This window comes from Trachurus trachurus (genome assembly GCF_905171665.1).
Source record: "Trachurus trachurus genome assembly, chromosome: 2".
Classification (NCBI taxonomy): Eukaryota; Metazoa; Chordata; class Actinopteri; order Carangiformes; family Carangidae; genus Trachurus; species Trachurus trachurus.
The window spans coordinates 3294957-3313803 of NC_139914.1; the positions used below are offsets into that span (position 1 = coordinate 3294957).

An 18847-nucleotide genomic window follows, 5' to 3' on the forward strand; every position below is an offset into this window, starting at 1 on the left:
GGCAGAGCAACACTGGGAGCTTCCGCTACAAACAAGCTTAAAACATAGACTTGTTTAATTTTTTCGGAACAATTTCTCATGTTGGGGCTTCAATACAAGAGGGACATTACAGACGAGCACTATGCAGTTATTTGGATGTTTTTTGGTATGTCTTTTTGGATGAAGAAAAGTGGTATCCATTTGCAACCGTCATATGGACATGCAGTGCTGCACGGAGCCCCGTTGTAACTCAGAGAAGCCACGGAGGACTCTGAAACTTCTCCCAGCCCTTAGTCGACATGAGGGTGAGTAGATGAGTGAAATTTGAATTTTGAGTGAACTATCCCTTTAATTGAATGGCAAGAGATGAAAGGCGATTGGCTTAGTTTAAAAAGATTCAAGAAGAAGTGGGGAAGAAGAGCGTCAGCAGCATGATCCGGCTTTTTACTCTGTGCACTGAACGCGGTGTGTTTGTGCTACAGGCGGACGTGCAGGAGATCAGCGGTGAAGCCTACATTGTGTTTGGGATCATTTTGTTCTTCTGGGAGCTGCTTCCCACCAGCTTAGTGGTGGTTTTCTTCAGAGTCCAGAGACCCAACCAAAACTTGGTAAAAACAACACGTTTAAAGTACCAATGGGCTGTGGTTTGTTTGTTGTTTTTTTGAATGTTTTAAATGACATTGTAATCTCTCTGTATCTATATAAGGCTCCAGGAGGGATGATCAACAGCCACAGTTTCAGCTCCAGAGCTTATTTCTTCGACAATCCTCGACGGTATGATAGTGACGACGACCTGTCCAGAAGCATTACCAGTAGGGCTGATCGGGCCAGGTAGGAGAACAGAGGGCAGTATCAACAATAAATCTGATTAATCACTACTGTGGCTAATCATTTCTTATCTATCCTCCTTTTCCTACCTCTCAGCCTTCTTTCCACAACTCCTCAGCTGGGTGCGTCCAGTTGGTACGGCTCCATCCAGTGTAACGGGACCCTGGCAGCAGGTGTTGGGTCAGCACAGCAGCCGCCATCCTCCACCGCCCCCGTCCTGTTCGCCTACGGAAACATCCAGAGTCACCATCACCACCATAACTACTACTCGACCCCGCAGCAGAACAACAACTACCACCACCATCATCACAGTAACTACTACTCCACACCGCAGAATTATTACTGTGGATCGCAAACATATTTCTGCACACCACAGAATTAAGCGTACAAAAGACCAACAACATCATAAAGGGTTGTCTGCATTTGCATCACCATTTTGCTTCCCCGACTACATCAAAGCAGGTACTTTTGAGGGAAAATCTGAAAAGATTGCTGCAGGACCAAGTTGGGTGGGAGATGGGAAATGTGGTGGGAAGTTGCTGGACCATGAATGACAAAACTGCTTTTTGAGGACTTGCACTGTCTTTTCAATGGCGAGAACGGACCAGAATAAAAGCAAACGCAGTCCATGGACCAGAGTTTTAGCACAAATATGGCTAATAAACCTAAAACTGCTAAGACCAAGCCATCTCTGATAGATGTTTTGGTCGGTTTATCATTTTTAAATGTGGAATCATCAGGGACCAGATAATCATCACTCTCATCTTCTCTTTTCTCGCATTCCTTGTAAATTTTAATCAATTACTCTTCTATGGAAGGTACAGCGATGCCAATGTAGGACCAATGTAGCGGGTTTATCACGTTAATATGGCAAATGCTTCAATGTGTCAGTCAGGAAGTTGTAAACTCTCAGCATTTTGTCAAACCTGGAGTTGTCAAAAATGGGTTGTTACTGTTTTTAATGGGTAAACATAATACAATCATTTTAATTAGCATAAAAAAAAAAGCTGTGTAGTGAAGGATTCTGGGTCCTAGCTTGATCTTTATCCTTAAAAACACTTGTTACTATGAACCTCAACTTTTATGGTGTTTCTCACACTATGACAGGAATTAGCCTAGTTCATGCTAATTTGCCTTTGGGGGTTAGCTTCTAGCCAAAGCTAACAGTTAGCTCACACTCACAGTCTCTCTAACTAACTAAACAAACAAAAAAGAGACCCAACAAAACTGAAATACAAATACAAAAAGCAGTAGACAGTTATCCATCACTGGCTGCCTGGCAATATGCTGTAGTTGGTCACTATGTGTTTCAAACTGAGTTAATGGAGCTATTTGTAAGTTTGACTGTTGCTTTCTAGTGGTAGCATTATTAGCATTCGCAGCATTAGCTGTTTACTTACCAGAAGAAACGATGCAAGTTCATCAGGTTCATTCACCGGGTTTCATTGCTTTACTCACTCACTAAGAGCTTCCTCTAGTGGTGAAAATCAACCACAGCTTTAACCTACATCTCTCCAGCTACTGAAGTTAGCTATGCTAACCAGCAAGCTAGCTCCAGCCCATCTCTTAGCTCTCCGATAGCAACTCTCTGCAGCCTCCAGTCTGTCCAGAGGATATATTATAACCTCTCGTCTTGTAAACGCAACAGTGGCTGAAGCTTTTGCAAACCCATAACCACCTCCACCTGCTACCAATAAACGATGCTCAATGGCAGAGAAAACTTACACATAGCCCCTTTAACTTTGGTGCCACATGCTTACCTTTAGCCTGCCCTCTCAGTCCTACTGTGTACTTTGGATCCTTGTACATTTGACATGTAAAATAAGCTTCTTCTTTTTTTTTTTCTTCCAATATTCATAACCGACAGAAAACTAAATACAGGTCAATTTACTTCACTGTTCATAAATATCATCCATGTGAATTTCTTGCAGCCCTAAATGTAATTTATGTGTAGCTGCTTATGGATGTTACTGAATCATACCATTGCTGTTGGATGCAAACACAACAACAACAGCTAAATGCAGGTTTCTTTACCCACAATTGAGTGTAGTTCCCCAGTAGGCTACATTTACATAGTCTACACTGTCAAAACACATTTTAAAGTTGCAATATTTAATTTACATTGAGAATAAACCCTGAGATTGTTTGTTGTTTATTGACAGGGTGAAAGAGTCTCTGAAACAATATTTTTGACCAAAAACTCTTCATGTTGTCAGATCCAATTGTGAACTGTGAGACAATTTGCACTTAAAGAAATTCACCTTCAGAGAAAAAAGGCTTCGGGAGCCTGAATGTAGGATTTCATCTCCTTACTTTATGTATTTTCTTCTACTGTCGTATGTATTCTGTATGTTACTATTTATCCTCTTGAGAAAGGAAATATCAATGTGCCATCACACTTTGCCATATCGAAGAGTTTCATTCGTTGAGGACAATATTTTTGCACAAGAAATGGTGGGCTGATGTATGTATTGAATCGTCTGTGTGTCTCCAAGCTAATCGATTTCTAATCCAAGTGTGAGATTTGTGACACTTTGAGTCAGTATGTGTGTGATTTTAGATTAGTTTAGTATGGTTTTATACATTATTTTTTATTATTTCACGTTGATTTTTACTGTCTAACAGATTTTATAGTTTATTTTTTTCACTCCCCCTCTCTTCCTGTTGTTACTCATAATCTCACACATTTCCTTAATCTCATGACTGACTCCAGTCTGTAAGAAATATTTACTTTAATTGACCTTTTTTTTTTTTTTGCATATATGACCCAGTTCTCAGACCAAAACCAGTGCATCCATGCTAAGTAATTTTGTTTTTGAACAGCGTGGTACTCAATCTGTAAATGACCATGTACACTTCTGACTTAATATAAAACAACAAAGAAGCAACATCTGCAGTGCATGCTTCTGAATCAGAGTGCAACAACTCAGTGTCATATTTTCCGTTCAAGGTGATATTATTTGTGTGGAAATGTTATTTGCTCTCTGCTATGAAAAGGCAGTGGTAATTGTTTCATGTTATGAATTGTTTTATCCGTGGCCATACTGAATGTAACCTATTGTGTGACAGATCACTAATGATGTATGCAAGAAAAGCACTACCATGATTAAATAAAGGCCTACTGCACTGTTTTTAAGACAAACGTGAACCAGAATATTCATGCATTTATATAAATGCAACTCCCGACTACTCGCAGACATGGATTTGCTACTGTGGGTCTGACTTGCTCTGACTTTTTCCCACCAACCCTGGTCATGTGGGTGAATTTACCAGTTAACAAGTTTATGAGGAACATCTGAATGAAGTCAAAGACAGCAGCTGGCCAGCTCACTGCAAAACACGACCAGGTCCTGTTGCTGTTTCATTTTAGACATAAACATTATTTGGGGCGCTGTGACAGAAAATCTAACATAACATTATTTCTCATATACATTGAATATTTAGTTATTAATATTGTTCTCGGTTATGTGTAATAGTTCAAGCAGGAATACCAAGGTTTAACGACACACTAAGAAACCGACCAGTACTGTGGCGCAGAAGCGATTGGCTGACTAATTAAATAGATTTTTTACATCTGTTCCATCTTGTGATTCACAGGGAAAGAAGCTATGTGCTGACAAACTGTGTTTCTACAAACAAGCTTTGCAAAGACTGATCGTTTATTTCTCAAAATAACATTTACAAGCACGTCCTCGAAGTCCGATCAATCAATTCTTACAGCATGAAGGACAATAACAAAGCATGATAATCCAAAGTGGGGCGGCAGCATACTGATAATAACCTCAGTTGTGTTGAATATTGCAGTCGAGTGTTCAAGTGTTTTGATTTCATTTTCAGCAGATAATTATTCTGCATATTTGATCTAACTGAAAACAAAACAACATGTGCAAATGTATTCAGTCTACGATCTGACTAGTACCTCTATGGCTGCATTAGGATTTATACTGATTTGTAATATTACATTTTTTTCAGTTTTGTAATCATGGTCCCAAAGCAAAAAAAAAAAAAAAAGCAACCTTCATTTCCTGTTGTATAGAAATAAAAGTTTTTCAGCAGCTGCATGAACTTATAGTAAAAAAAAAAAGCGCACTTCAAGCATTTAGTATAAGATGCCAAATTAAAAAGAAGTACCAGATTTTTATTTTTCAACTAACTAAAAGCTGACTCTTTAAAAAGGCAGATTTAAAAACACATGTCAGAGTTTCCAGTGTTTCCAAAGTCCCTAGATATTCACAAGTGAATAAAACTGAAATGATATCCAGTGGGTTTGGCGCATTGAGCTGGTGTTTTAGTGTCTTGCTACAGGACACTGGGGAGGAGAAGCTTTCATCATCAGCTTTTTGTTAATGAATAGCACCACCTGACAAAAAGGCCCAAAAAAATCCTATAAAAGATTTATAACGACAACAGAATTATCAAAAATATTTAAGGCATCTTGGTCGTTAGGCTTCAGAGTTAACACACGCAGACACACACGCACAGGAACAAGAGAAACCATCACACACGCAGATTCAGGGTAAATCTGTGCACATAAGTTGATACACAAACATTGCACGTGAATTTGCAGTTACGCACATACAAGAAAAAAAAAAGATAATGTAATCTTTCCCATTAAAAACCAGTAGAAACGGAGAACTCCAAGCAGTTCCCAGATCATTGTGACATTATTTAAAACCATAACTGTGTGACGATAATCAGGAAAATTGTGTTGTGTTTAAAAAGCCCGAAATGAAGCGTCTTTCCAAGCAGCAATCTGTCTCATAACCACATGGGAGCGCAGCAGTTACTTTACAGGACAAAGAGTTGGATTCAAAACAGTTCCCTGCTGCGTTGTCTCGGTCCTCCCACTATTTTCTCACCTGTAACAGCCGATGTTAGTTCAGAGCGATGATAAAAAGACTTAACTGCAAATGTTTCTTAGTTCCCTATTTAGAAAAAAACATTGTAGGTCCCGAACCAGGAAAAGGTTTCGTCAGAGTTCGTCGTCATCGCTGCTGCTGTCTTCGGACACCAGGCTTGGGGATCTCCGAGGGAGGAGCTTGTGCTTCTGTCAGGACTCGTCCCCCCCCTCGTGGTTGATGACATGGTGGTATCCCCGGCTGCTGGTCGGCTCTTTCCGCCAACAAATAACCGCGAGGAGGAGGACGATGAGGACGAAGAGGAGGCAGCCGGACACTGCCAGGCTGATGATCACCTCTGAGGACGGAGGCAAAAGAGGGAAACTGATGATCAATGGTGGTACAATTACAATCTTTCATCTTTTTCCCCCCTCCTCATTCTTGCAGCCTTGAGTTTAATCCTTCTGTTGTCCTCCGTTCTGTTTCGAGTGGTCCTTCTGTCTCTCCATCCCCCCTTTCTCCACTCCTTTCCTTTCTTTGTTCCTCCCTTCCTCCATCCTTCTTTCTCTCCTTTCTCACTTCTTCCCACCATCATTCCCCTTCCTTCTTCTTCCTTCCTTGACCCAATCTGTTCCCTTTTATTCTTTCTTTCCTCCCTCTCCCTCCATCCTTCCTTCTTCTTCCTTCCTTGACCCAATCTGTTCCCTTTGCCCATCCTTCCTTCCCCCCTTCCTTCTTCCCACCATCCTTTTCACTTCCTTCCTCCCTTCTTTCTTCTTCCTTCCTTGACCCAATCTGTTCCCTTTTATTCTTTCTTTCCTCCCTCCCTTCTTTCCCTCCATCCTTCCTTCTTCCCTGACCCAATCTGTTCCCTTTCTTTCCCCCCTCCCTTCTTTCCCTCCATCCTTCCTTCTTTTTCCTTCCTTAACCCAATATGTTCCCTTTTATTCTTTCTTTCCTCCCTTCCTTCTTTCCCTCCATCCTCCCTTCTTCTTCCTTCCTTGACCCAATCTGTTCCCTTTTATTCTTTCTTTCCTCCCTCCCTCCCTTCTTTCCCTCCATCCTTCTTCTTCCTTCCTTAACCCAATCTGTTCCCTTTCTTTCTTTCTTTCTTTCTTTCTTTCAACAGGAGGGTTAATGTATCTCTGAAAAGCTCACCTTTATCTCTCCCTGCAGACGGCAGCTGACACTCCTTGTCCCTGTCGTCCGAGATAGAGAGTTTTGTGATTCTCACAAAGTCCTCCAGGGGGCAGTCTAGGGCGCAGCCTGGTAACTGCTGTGGGTACGGAGCCGCCGTGCTGTCGTTCCGGTAAAACATAGACACAGAGGCGGAGCTGGAGGCAGAAAGAGGAACCAGATGTCAGGTTCATGAATCTATAAATATTCACTGTTACAACCACGATGGAGAAGTACAAACAGATTGATTCTGAGCGTGGTAGCACTTGGTTCATACAGTAAATGCTTTTTATTTCTGACACGGTAGTATCCAGTTGTGGTAAATTCAAAAGTAAAAATCTATTATTCTGTGACATTATTATGTTTGAGCATGTGTCTACTTATGTGTATTTTACCCGTTGTCGTCTCTGTACAGCTCGATGATTTGACAGGAGGCGTAAGGTGGCTGTTTCCCATTGAACACATTCAAGCTGGCCTGAAGAGCAGCTACAGTGGTGTCATGCTGTGGAAAACACACACACACACACACAAGATCATAAGCTCCAGTAACTCTCTCATGTCTGTACATTAAAAATGAAGCTAGTTAGTACAGCACAAACAGCTACTGTATTAATTCAAACAATGATGTTAGTACTGTATTTTGCGTGGCTCACCGCTGACAGCATCTTCAGTTTGAGTTGCTGGTTTGGGTCTGGGACGGCCATCTTGGAAAGATTCTTCACTATTTCCCCCAGCAGCATACCTGGCAACGTGAGAGCAATTTCCCCCCATTTTAATCCTGCTTTCTAAGTGTCAACGAGACCCCAAATAACCTGATAAACCGCTGCCTGTGATGTGTACTGTATAGTGTCTGTGTGAAAAGCCGATCTATGTATTAGTCTGTGCCACAGAGCTCCAGAGCAAATCAATGAGTCACACCACAGCTTTAATAGGACATGTCCCCTTCGTTATGGCAACACATGCTGCTTCCGAAAGCACCAGGGCATCAAATGTGGATTAATCCACTGCTTAAAATAGTCCCCCAGCAAATGTGCAATGTCTTGTTTGAGTTACGTTAGCAGGAAACGGGACCGACCGGCCATTTAGGAAATTCCTGAGCTTTGTTTATAAATGAAACTATGTGTTTGTGAATCATGAACATCAAAACATGACATACTTTGTCTTTTTTTAAAAGAATCTACTTCCTTTCTCTGAACTGCAGCCACGTACCTCCCTGCAGGCGGCTCTTCTCCTGTTGTTCATAAACCCCAAATATGACCTGTGAAAATCAAACGTTAAATTATAATTAATTACATTACAAAACGATCAAAAGACTCAAAAGAAAACTAGATAAAAGTGACGCTTGTGTCGCTGGTTTCACCTGGAATCCAAAGTCTTTGAGCACTCGGAGCTTTTCCATCACATTGGGAGTCACCCAGTCCGGAGCCGACATGTTGTGAAGGGACTGAACAGACACACACACACACACCATGAAAAACAAAGGCTTTAATTAAGTCGACAAATGTTCCTTTTTTGTGTCAGCACCTTCTCTCCCTTCATTTCCTTTCCCTCACACCTCTGCTTCAATTATTCTGTGGCTGGACTCAGTGACCCGGCTCACACTAAACACTGTTACACACCATGTTAAAGGCGGGAATGTCTCGTCTTTATTGCATACAAAGGTATTAATTATTAACATAAAATATGGAAGGAGGTGTGGTGGGATCTCGGTGTAAAACCACCACTAAATGTATTCTGATAGATTTATTATATCTGAGCGCTGTTTCCTTTTGTGAACCAGATAAGACCGAGACTGTGATGCCAGATGCGGTTTCACAACGTCTGTGTGTTTCTCTGAACTGCTGAGGCAAAGCACAGTCACGAGACCAAAATAAAAAACCAACAAAACCTCGTGAGGTTTGTTACAGATCAGCTCGTCAAAAGTTTAGATTCAATAAACCCTCCTGTTGAAATTCAGATAGGTTGTCATTCAATCCTGTCCACTACAGGGAAAAAGAGCAGTAAACCAGCTTTTAATGAAGTCAATTTAATTTGATTTGAAACATATTCTGGCCTTAACAAAATCTCCAGAAAAAAAAATCTTCAGAAACTTATCTTTATTTAAAAGTAGATGTCTGTTTGATTGTTCCAATACAATTATGTCAGAGCTTCAAGTTTAATATTTAAATAACTATTCTCCATTGTAAGTCACGTCTGAAATGTCATTTTGAGAAATACAAACTAGGACTTTTTGTGTTTCTCTGTATGCAACAAGTCGTCAGATAGAGCAGCAGTCTGGGTTTTCACCAGTGTGTGTGTGTGTGTGCTCTCACCTCACAGAAGAGTGTGTCATAGACGCTCCAGACTGACTCCACGTTGGTCTTATTCAGGCCTGTGTTGTTCCTCACCAGCTCTATGATGTCCTTGAGCCAAGAACACAATATGCTTTTCTTTATTGAGTGTGTTATTCATTATTTTGTCTGTTATCTTTCCACTTTAAAGCAAACACACCCATCTAGACACATGGCTGATACGCTACTGACTATTTTTCCGTTGAAAGTATCACTATAAAAACATAAAATTGTTACATTTAAAAAAAAACACATCATTATTCATTTAGCTTTTTGAATTTGAAAAGAAAAAGAAATATACCTGGTACGTGGTGGTGACATTGATAAACTCCTGTGTGTGCTCAGTCTCATTCATCAGTTGTTTGTAGCGAGGACAGTCTCCCTGAGGAAACGAGAGAAGCTAAAAAAAGAAAAAAGCGAGAGAGAGACAGACAAAGTTCAGACAAAGTTCTTTGTATCACTTTCTATTCACTGCACTGATAAGAAAAAAAAAACTGTTCATTTTCATACCTTCTCTTCACGCTGTGGCACGGTGTGTACGGGTATTGGCTGCCACCTCAGCTTGGGGTCGAAGACCTGCTGACCACTGGGGGGGTAGAGACCTGGAGGAGGGGGTCAGAACAACACAGACTGTTATGGTGAGGAAGAGTCAGGAGGGAAACTAAAGCCTCGTTTCCACTGTCAGTACGGTACGGCACAGTACGGATCGGTACGGGTACGGTTCGGGTCGGATATGGTCAGCTTTGCGTTTCCATTGTATAAAGGGGACCTTCAGGGGTGGGCGGAGTGCATGTCGAAGCGTCACTACGTCGACTAAAGGCCTCCACACACCGCCCCGACTATTGCCGACCAGAGCGATTGATATAACAGAGTGGCGATAGGACTCCCATAGAAATACAGACCAATTTTAAGTCATAAAGTGGTAATAATCTTTGCCATGTACAGTAACCATGTTGACTTAACAAAATAAAATGTATTAGACTGATCGGTTCATTGTAAAACATTTATTTATTTACGTAAATGTGGTGATTTCAGTACGTAGCCCAGAGGCAGCCCTGCTCACTTTTCATTCAAACAAACTGTTACGACTGCCACCGTTGTTAAATTTCATCAATGAGACTAACATTAATCTGCTAAAAAGAATTTAACCAGCCAGCGATAAACCTCTAAAAGCGTGCGGATACGTTACTTGGCTCGTTTTCTCCCCTGGGATGAGGACGGAGCTCATTTCTGTTAGCCCGTCTATGGTGTTTTACATTATAAGTTAGCATTAAGCTAGCGGACTTTATGCTTAGTTGTGACACTGGCTGTGTGTGTTCAAACTATGCGGGTTTGATTGAACATCTTTGATGCTTAAATTGCCGCTATATTGCTTTACTCCTCTTTTTATTTTATGTGCCATGCATTTTTACTGTAGGGCAGGCTAGGACACTAGCCACTGGCTCACTGTCCGCTTGTGTTGTTGTGCTTCAGATATCCGTCGCGCTGCGCGATGACGCCATATGCTCGACCAATCACCAGCTCGCAGTGCTTGGGTTCCTCCCCAAGGGAACCGGTCCTGTGTGCTAGGTACCCCAACCAGAAGGGTTACAAAAATGGTAACAGGTACCATGGGACCAGTACGGTTCCATGGTAGTGGAACCACTGAAATAAGCGTACCGTTCCATACCGTACCGTACCGCATAGTGGAAACGGGGCTAAACAGAGGGGAGGAAGAGGAGTTGCTCAGACCTGCCAGGTTGGCCTCGGCGCTCATCAGCGTGCGGTCGTAGTCTGTGCTGCGGACTGAGATCTGAGGACAGAGGACAGAGCTGCATGGTCATCACAGACTTGAAATAGACCACATCAAATATTCTGAGAGTTGGAACGGAGGTGATAATAACAAGACGTCTGTTCATATACAAGTGCAAACAGTGGATAATTAGCGGCACAGATGCACATGGCTCCCATTAGAAAACAGTGGGAACTCTGTATAACACCGACACGGCAAGAGGCTGTGCTCCTAAATATTAATGAATCAACATGTGTGTGTAAAGAAAGAGGCCACTGAGGGGTCATATGCTGTGACAGCGCGTCTCTTTTCCCACCTCATGTCTGTCATAGGATTCGTTGAGGAATCCGGCGTATCGTTTCCTCAGGAACTGGCCCAGCTCCAGGTGCTGCCTCATCCCCACCTAGAAAAAAAAAAAAAGCACATATCACATTACAATACTGATGACATCACAGCGTGGAGCAGCTTTAATACAGGTCTGCGCTTGTGCAGAGCAGAAAATGTGAGTCAGATTGATTAAAGCGAGAGTTTAGCATTTGCAAAGTAACTGATGTTTTTTTTCAACCCTTTAACACCTATAATATTAGACAGTGTGTCTGGACTTATTTTGGTATTTTAGCTACAAGCTGCTATGAGTTTGTGCATTTTCCCCTTTTCTCTGCACTACTTCTTCTTTCAACACCTGGCAGCTGGTTTGCTTTACTGCATGATATAAGTGCTTGAACTGGGTGTAATAACAGGACAAAAAACAGAACTAAATTTTTTATTTTAAAATATTTTACTCAGGTCCACTGTCATGTTTTTGCTGTTCAAATCAAGTTTTGAAGGTTTTTGCATAGATGTCTGCTTTTGATCTATGTTTGTCCAGTTAATTTCCATAAATTTCCATAATTCCCATGGATTTTTTTTCCCAATTTTGAATATTTCCAAATTTTGTGAGCAACACTGAGCATATAAAGACATACTGGTGCTGTGTTATAAATAAAATGGAACTGAATGGGCCTCAGCTGAATTTAATGGTCCCATATTTGACCTCCTTCCTGTGTTTTTTAAGAGTGTTGATCCATTAGAAGATGTGTGTAGAAACTGTGCAGATGTATTTCACACAGGTGAGGTCAGCCGGCATCGTACCTGTGATAACTGTCCAAAGCCTTGTGGCCAGCTGCTCTCCTGGTGCGGGTCCGTGGGATAGGCTTTGACTGGTGACCTGTCACCATGGCGAAACAACTGGAGGGGAAGAGAGGAGTCTGTCAACTCAGCACAAGTGACGCACACACACTCACTGTTCAAGCAATGACTGATTTCAGCAGAATGTTGCACAATTTGGACATTTTCCTCTTTTTTTTCCCCATTATGTGACTTTTATCTAAGTTGCTCTGTGTTTCTTATGCGAACACAATGACGCCAAACCCTTGGTTCTTCTTTTATCTGTGTCATTGTTGATTATAAAACCCAGTCCGCTGATAGAGCCACTGTAATGTAATCCTTAAGTTATCTAAACAGCTAAAGCAGAGCGTTTGTGACACAATTAATCGAACATAGGACACTAAAGATCCACAGTGCAGGAAACCGTCACAGCATACTCACCTCTAACACTACTATTACTGTTATAGGTTGAAAGAAGTCAATTTGGCCTTGTGACTCAATGCCACCACAATGGTTGTCTATTCAGTTTGAACAGTTCCAGTCGTCGAAGCCAATAAAGAGAAGTGTGTGTTTCTGCCTGGCTTTGTGGTATGAGGAGAATGCATGGCTGATCATGATCTAAAATAGCTGAAAAAAAAGTGTGTAAACTATTTTGAGGTTGGATAATCCCTTTGCAACTCCTAATCTTATCTGCTCCACAATCCATGAATGGCTATCGACTCGAGCGGGGAAGTGGGTGACGGTTTCTAGGAAGTACAACTGAACTTAAGCTGCCTCTATAGCTGTCACCAAATGAAAGTAAAGTAAATCTATAACTGGCCTTCACCTCAGCAGCATATTTTACCACTGTGACAGGCAACATCATTGGTGTCATGGTTTTAACACAGGTAAACATGAGGGTGTCTAATGCTTTTTCCAATTCTCACATCCGTGGCAGATTCCATGTCTCTCATGCTAAGAAAACAGTAAACCTCATGAACTCACACTCAAGCAAGGGTTGATAAAGAGGTTTACATTACGTTTTTTTATTTTATATATTTACAGGATGCTCTTAAAATTATCTTACGGTTCAAAAGTGATGTAATATCACTGTTGAAGTTGTTATTATGAGATTTTTGTTCAAAGTTGTGTTGTTTTTCTTATCCGGAGTGAACTGAGGACCATCACAGACAATAATCATGCATGTGGAGCTCTCTGGCCTTCACTTAATAGCTGTAACCTAATGCTTTAACTACATGTGACTCTAGCAACCAAGGACAAACAACCTTTAAACCCCCCAAAAAGCTACAATAGTAGGAGACAAGACAATAAGTTCTGTATGCTTGACTACACTGTCCCCCCCCCCCCCCCCCCCCACCCCCCCTGGATCTCCTGATGAATGACAAACAGGTTCAGGACAGGTCGGCTGCATCTGCAAATACTGCAGGGAGTCCTTCATTAATATAAGCTCCTGTCTTCTTGGAATTAATTGACTTTTTCTGCATGACCCGAAGCATTATCATTGTTTGACCTGCTCTGCCTCAGAGATTAGATATGAATAAAGAAAAACAGTATTTACACACGACAATCAGGCAAGTTATTCCTCCAAAGTGTGTGTGTGTGTGGTATTAGAAACAGCTGACCTTAGAGGACAATGATGTAGCTCAGTGAAAGTACTTCAATAGTGTATAGGCATCATGTAAAACAGTTAAAGGGATAGTTCAACATTTTGGCAAATTGGTCCATTGCCATAATCCCTATAGTCATAGCAGTAAATTCGTTACCTTTAATTTTCGGTGCAAGTTATTTTTAGAACGGTGGAGCAGAGCCGCGAGCTGCTCAGAGCTACACTACAGAGGCTCATGGGATTTCTTGGTTTCCCTCATCAAACTCATCAAATACACAATCCAACAACTCCACAACACTCTGGTGGACAAGTTGTGACCTGAACATTCACCACGCTATGAGATAATAACACAACGTTACCAGACAGAGTTGTTTTAGAGGTAAATTCAGAGACTGCTTGATGAAAAACTGCCCCCGACGGTAACGCACATCAGCAGTCTTGCATGAATTTACCTCTAATTGTGAGTTTGATTGTGTATTTGATGAGTTTTGATGAGGGAAACCAAGAAATCCCATGAGCCTCCGTAGCGTAGCTCTGAGCAGCTCACGGCTCTGCTCTGCCGTTCTAAAAATAGCTTGCACCGATAAATAAAGGTAATGGCAATGGGCCAGTTTTCCAAAATGTTGAACTATCCCTTTAATGCCTATTCTACAGAGCTGTCTCAGTGCTGTCAGGTAAAACCTATACAGTCCATGGGTAGCATAACAACAACTGGTTCACCTGCTTTTCTGCAGCATGACACCAACACAACACAACAAAAACACGGTGCTTCTTTGAAACAAAAAGTGTTGCTAACTAATATTTTAAGATGCCGAATTTGCTGAAAGACTCCCACACTTCCTGTCTGGCTTGTTTCACATTCAGAGAAATAATAAATGTCACTGACACACAAAGAGAAAACTCTCACTCTCGCTCTTCGTTTTTGACCCACGCACGCACTCCGTAACGTTAAGCGAGTCCAACTCAACTCATCCTCCACCTGAAACATTACTCACCACAGTCACATAAACTAGTGTTTTTTCGGCCCCAGCTTGTCCACAGACGGATCCCAGCGTTAACAGAGAGAGCAGCACGGCGGGCACCATGTTTCCGCTGGGTTTCTCTACGAGCTAAACGTAGCATACGGCTAAAAGAGAGCAGATAACTGTTGTTCCCCAGGTCGCCTCCTGTCAGTTGTGGGAACCGGAAGTTGAAAAAATAAAACACACCGGCCGAGTTGAACAAATTAAATACGACACCCAGAGTGCTTAAAGTTTTCAAAGGACAATGTGTAAGATATTATTTTAAATCGTATGCATATATTTCACCGCCACCTGCCCAGTTTTATTCGTCTGAAACGGTCTGAAATGACACGCTATTTAGTGCTCGATTTATTCTGAAAGGACACAAAGATGGGAAACGGAAGTGTTGGAACATCCAGGAGGCGTCTGCAAAGGTAATGTACTCGCAGCGGTTTTGCTTAGGAAGCATGTAGTGTTAGATTATGACCCACAATGACAAATTATACGACACATAACTGAGATGGATCATGGGTTGTTTTGTTTATTTGTTAAATAACCACACAGGGACACACAAAGACAAAAAAAAAAACAATTGCAGATTAACCCAAAAAGAGTTATAAAATTACATAATGTGAGATATAAAGCCAATAGTAGCTGCAAACACTCCCAGTGTGTAAAGTCAGGTGGTGTGGGTTCTTAACACACTCTAACACATTATGACAGAGATTTAAAAAAAAAAAAAAAAAAAAAAATTAAAAAAATGACGAATGAACAATAAAAAGATAATAGTTTTTCGAAACAGCCATTCATATCAACAAGAGCACCGCCGCAGGCCCCAACATAATCATCTTGACTTAGGTTAACTTTGAAATACAAAGGTAATCAAATCTCATTAAGGGTTGAGAGAGAGGTTATTATTGGGTAATTTAGTTTGGCATTTAGTGACTCAACACAAATTTAAACTGCCGGTCAGAATTAGCAGGTCATTCATTTGCAGGACTTGCAGTTCCTCTCTTCAGCCACTAGATATCAGTAGTGTCTCAATAATAAGTAACCGGTCACATGCAAGGCTTTCAACCTCAGCCCAAACCTGTGGAAAGAAGGTGTATTGGACAACACAAATTCAACAACATTTTATAATTTTTTAAAAAAATGCATATGTGAACACTACACAGTAGCCTATGTAAGCTGCCAGTCTGTGTAAATCCACTCTCAGAGTTATAGTGAAAGGATCAGGTAATTATGTTTGCATACATGCATGAGGGTGTTTACCACTGAGACCTTTCATCCTACAGTAATCTGGTTTACAGGTGCCACAAAGCACTCGGTCATAAACAGACTTGTTAAAGAGAATAATAATCCTGGAGGTGTTAAAAGTTAAAACCATATGTGTGAAAGAGTTGAGGTATGAAAAGCTTTTTGTGTCTCAAGAGAGGCGGCTAACATGGAAACCTCGAGTTGACCCCCTTTTTCATGACCCCTGGTTTGCTTATCTGTATGTCGGCTATGTGTACACAGTGAAAAGCAGCTTTGTTGTGTCAGGATCTGGCAACGTAGAAGCACTTAAGCCTGGAAGAGTTTATTATGATCCTCAGAAGAGCTGGAAGCCTGCGTTACCAGTTGAGGTCACCAGCGAGGACCCTGGCGTGACCTTTCTATACCTTATAGCGCTGCGATTACAGCGTAAGACGTATCTTTTTCCAGACAAATCAAATGATTGAACTGTATGCGAACACTGTGATGTCTCTGTGAAGATTCTCAATAATCTCAGTAATCACAGAAACAGTGACGAGATAAAGTCCAGATGCCCTCAATTCAACTTCTCTTGGATTCCTCAAGTGGTGGTGGTGCATGTGGTGCATTTCCCCCCTTGGCTAAAGACTTACACCACTCCAACATCTGCTTGGTTTGTTTTGTTTATTATTCTGATCCCCATTAGTTGCAGCAAAGCCACAGCTATTCTTCCTGGGGTCCAGCAATATCAATTATACAGTAAATTAAAACAGAAACATTATAAAAACTAAAAACAAAGAAAACAAAAACAGAGTGAGCATTTCCACTTCGTTACTGTGCTTTATCCATTTTTTGTTAGTAATTAATCACATACTAATCCATATTACATCCATACATATTATATATGTATACATTATTCCACAATCACTTACACTTCATATCATATTGCATATACATTCGTTCTACAGCATATAGATTCATTCTGCAGCATACACATTATAATAACACATATATAATTATATATCTATAAAAATATACAACATATTATAGGCTTACATATAAATATACCATGTTTTCCTATTTTGCTAAATACTTTTTTATTAATATTTTGAATTGCTTTATTTTAGTGGTGGTAACAGTGGTGACTTGTAGGCTCATTTGGAGTCGGTCCAGTGAAGAAAAACAAGGATCAGTCCGTCAAAAGGCTTCATAATGTATCAGGTCAGTGGTGCTACTGGTTTGTCGTTGCTGGCAGCACTGAGATCAATACAGGAAGTTTGACACACATATGCAGGCCTGTGGTTGCTGCCTTCGTCCAGCCAGCAAACTCTTCACCTGGGCAACAAATAACACTGGTACATGACACTTTATGTCCTATACTCACTCTACCAATACTATTACCACTTGTACTAATAAGCCCACTACAGTCATTGCATCAATTTATTCCACAACTGTTCCTACGTCTGTCCTCAGGCGTATTCACATTGGAGTTGAAAATTAACCAACAGTGGAAAGAATCCAAAAATATCCCGCTTAGCTAGAAGAGCTCCTAATTTGCTGATGTTTCACTTCGTTGGTATTTGAATCCGCGTGCATAAAGGGAACAGAACGTTTATTTTCGTGGACAAAAAGTTAAAGTACAAGTACAGCAAAAATAATAAAATCATTGTTGGGAAGATTGTAATAAGTCAAATAAAAAGTCCTGAGTTGTGGCTTGCAGGGAGGGGAGGGGGCAGAAAACATGCAGATTAGTGTGGAAATAAACCCTGTGGGAATGTATCCGTACGCAACATCTCATGGATCATACGACAGCAAAACAAAAATCTTCAGCGATATTCCCACCGTGTCGTTGCCAAATAATTGCACTGTACATATTTGCCAGTTAAATGTCAGAAATAATCTTTTCATTCCCTTGTTTTTGCCCCCCAGGCTGTTTATATCTGCAGTCAAATGCTATGCACAGCTAAATCCTGGCGGAGGTGTTTGTGTTTTTGCTCATATCTCAGATTATAGGTGACTGCTAATGCTGAAAACACATGCTGCTGTTGGGCTTAGCCCCCATAAATTAACACTTGTGCAACAACAGAAAAATAAGCAGCGGCCAAATGTCCCCAAGATCTCACACACACACACACACACACACACACACACATACACTGACAGTGACAATAACAATAATGAGAACAATAGTGATTATAGCAGGAAAGGATTGCCCTTAATCTGGGGTATCTATGTGTTTGTTTAAGGGGGTAGATATGCTCATTAAGAAGCAACCCCCCCAATCCACCCCTGTTGTTTCTGTACACTCCAATTCACACTGACACCTCAATGGTGGAGGTGTAATCTGCTTGTGGGGAGATTATTAAAAAAAAAAAAAACAATCCAAGTGTATGTTTTTGCCCCAGCATGGACATGACTGATGATCCTGAAGATCACAGGGAGAATTAAACATAATTACCGAGATGATCTGATGAGCAGATGTCTGTTAGCTTCCTCCTCCTGTCGTCGGTCACACGGGCCCCTTCCCTGCCTCACACGACGACGACAACGACGTGCACATGCTTTGTTGTAAAATAAAGTTCTGTTGTGATGGCTAAATCAAGTTTAGGGACAGGTACTGTACTGTATACACAGACAGAACCTCAGCAGCCAGATGATGGCAGCATTTCTGCAGCTTCTTGCTCCATTGAAGCCTCTGACGCACTTGCGAGTCATTCCCCCTTCTTTGAGATGGTTGTTTTTCCATCTAACAACAACATTTAGAAATAAAAAAGGTGCAAGGTGTAAAGGTGCAGCCTAATTTTGAAATAGTATAAAGCCATACACAATACAAATGTGGCCTCTCTTCTAATATTTTCTCATTTTAAATAGAAAACAATCAACATGTTTGATTAGATAATGGTTATTATCATTATTACCTAATGTGGGCATCAGCGTAG

At 41.1% G+C, this 18847-nt stretch overlaps 2 protein-coding genes across 2 annotated transcripts in view; one reads left to right on the forward strand and one right to left on the reverse strand.

The window, feature by feature from the left end:
* gpr137c (G protein-coupled receptor 137c) overlaps window positions 1–4299 on the forward strand; it is a 14075-nt gene extending 9776 nt beyond the window's left edge. Inside the window, exons 6-8 of the mRNA XM_083986139.1 lie at window positions 462–587; window positions 686–810; window positions 904–4299. Of these exons, the coding sequence (XP_083842265.1) occupies window positions 462–587; window positions 686–810; window positions 904–1189 (537 nt within the window). The 3' untranslated portion in view covers window positions 1190–4299. The remainder of the gene's footprint in view (window positions 1–461; window positions 588–685; window positions 811–903) is intronic.
* A 149-nt stretch (window positions 4300–4448) lies between these two features.
* acp2 (acid phosphatase 2, lysosomal) lies at window positions 4449–14835 on the reverse strand. Its single transcript, XM_083986153.1, has 13 exons — window positions 14670–14835; window positions 12054–12149; window positions 11239–11325; window positions 10883–10943; window positions 9662–9753; window positions 9453–9551; window positions 9134–9223; window positions 8182–8265; window positions 8031–8079; window positions 7475–7563; window positions 7217–7323; window positions 6804–6979; window positions 4449–6003 (listed from the first exon to the last, which is right to left on the reverse strand). The coding sequence occupies exons 1-13, from the start codon at window positions 14757–14759 to the stop codon at window positions 5858–5860; spliced, it is 1266 nt and encodes a 421-aa protein (XP_083842279.1). The 5' UTR covers window positions 14760–14835; the 3' UTR covers window positions 4449–5857.
* Window positions 14836–18847: the final 4012 nt, after the last annotated feature.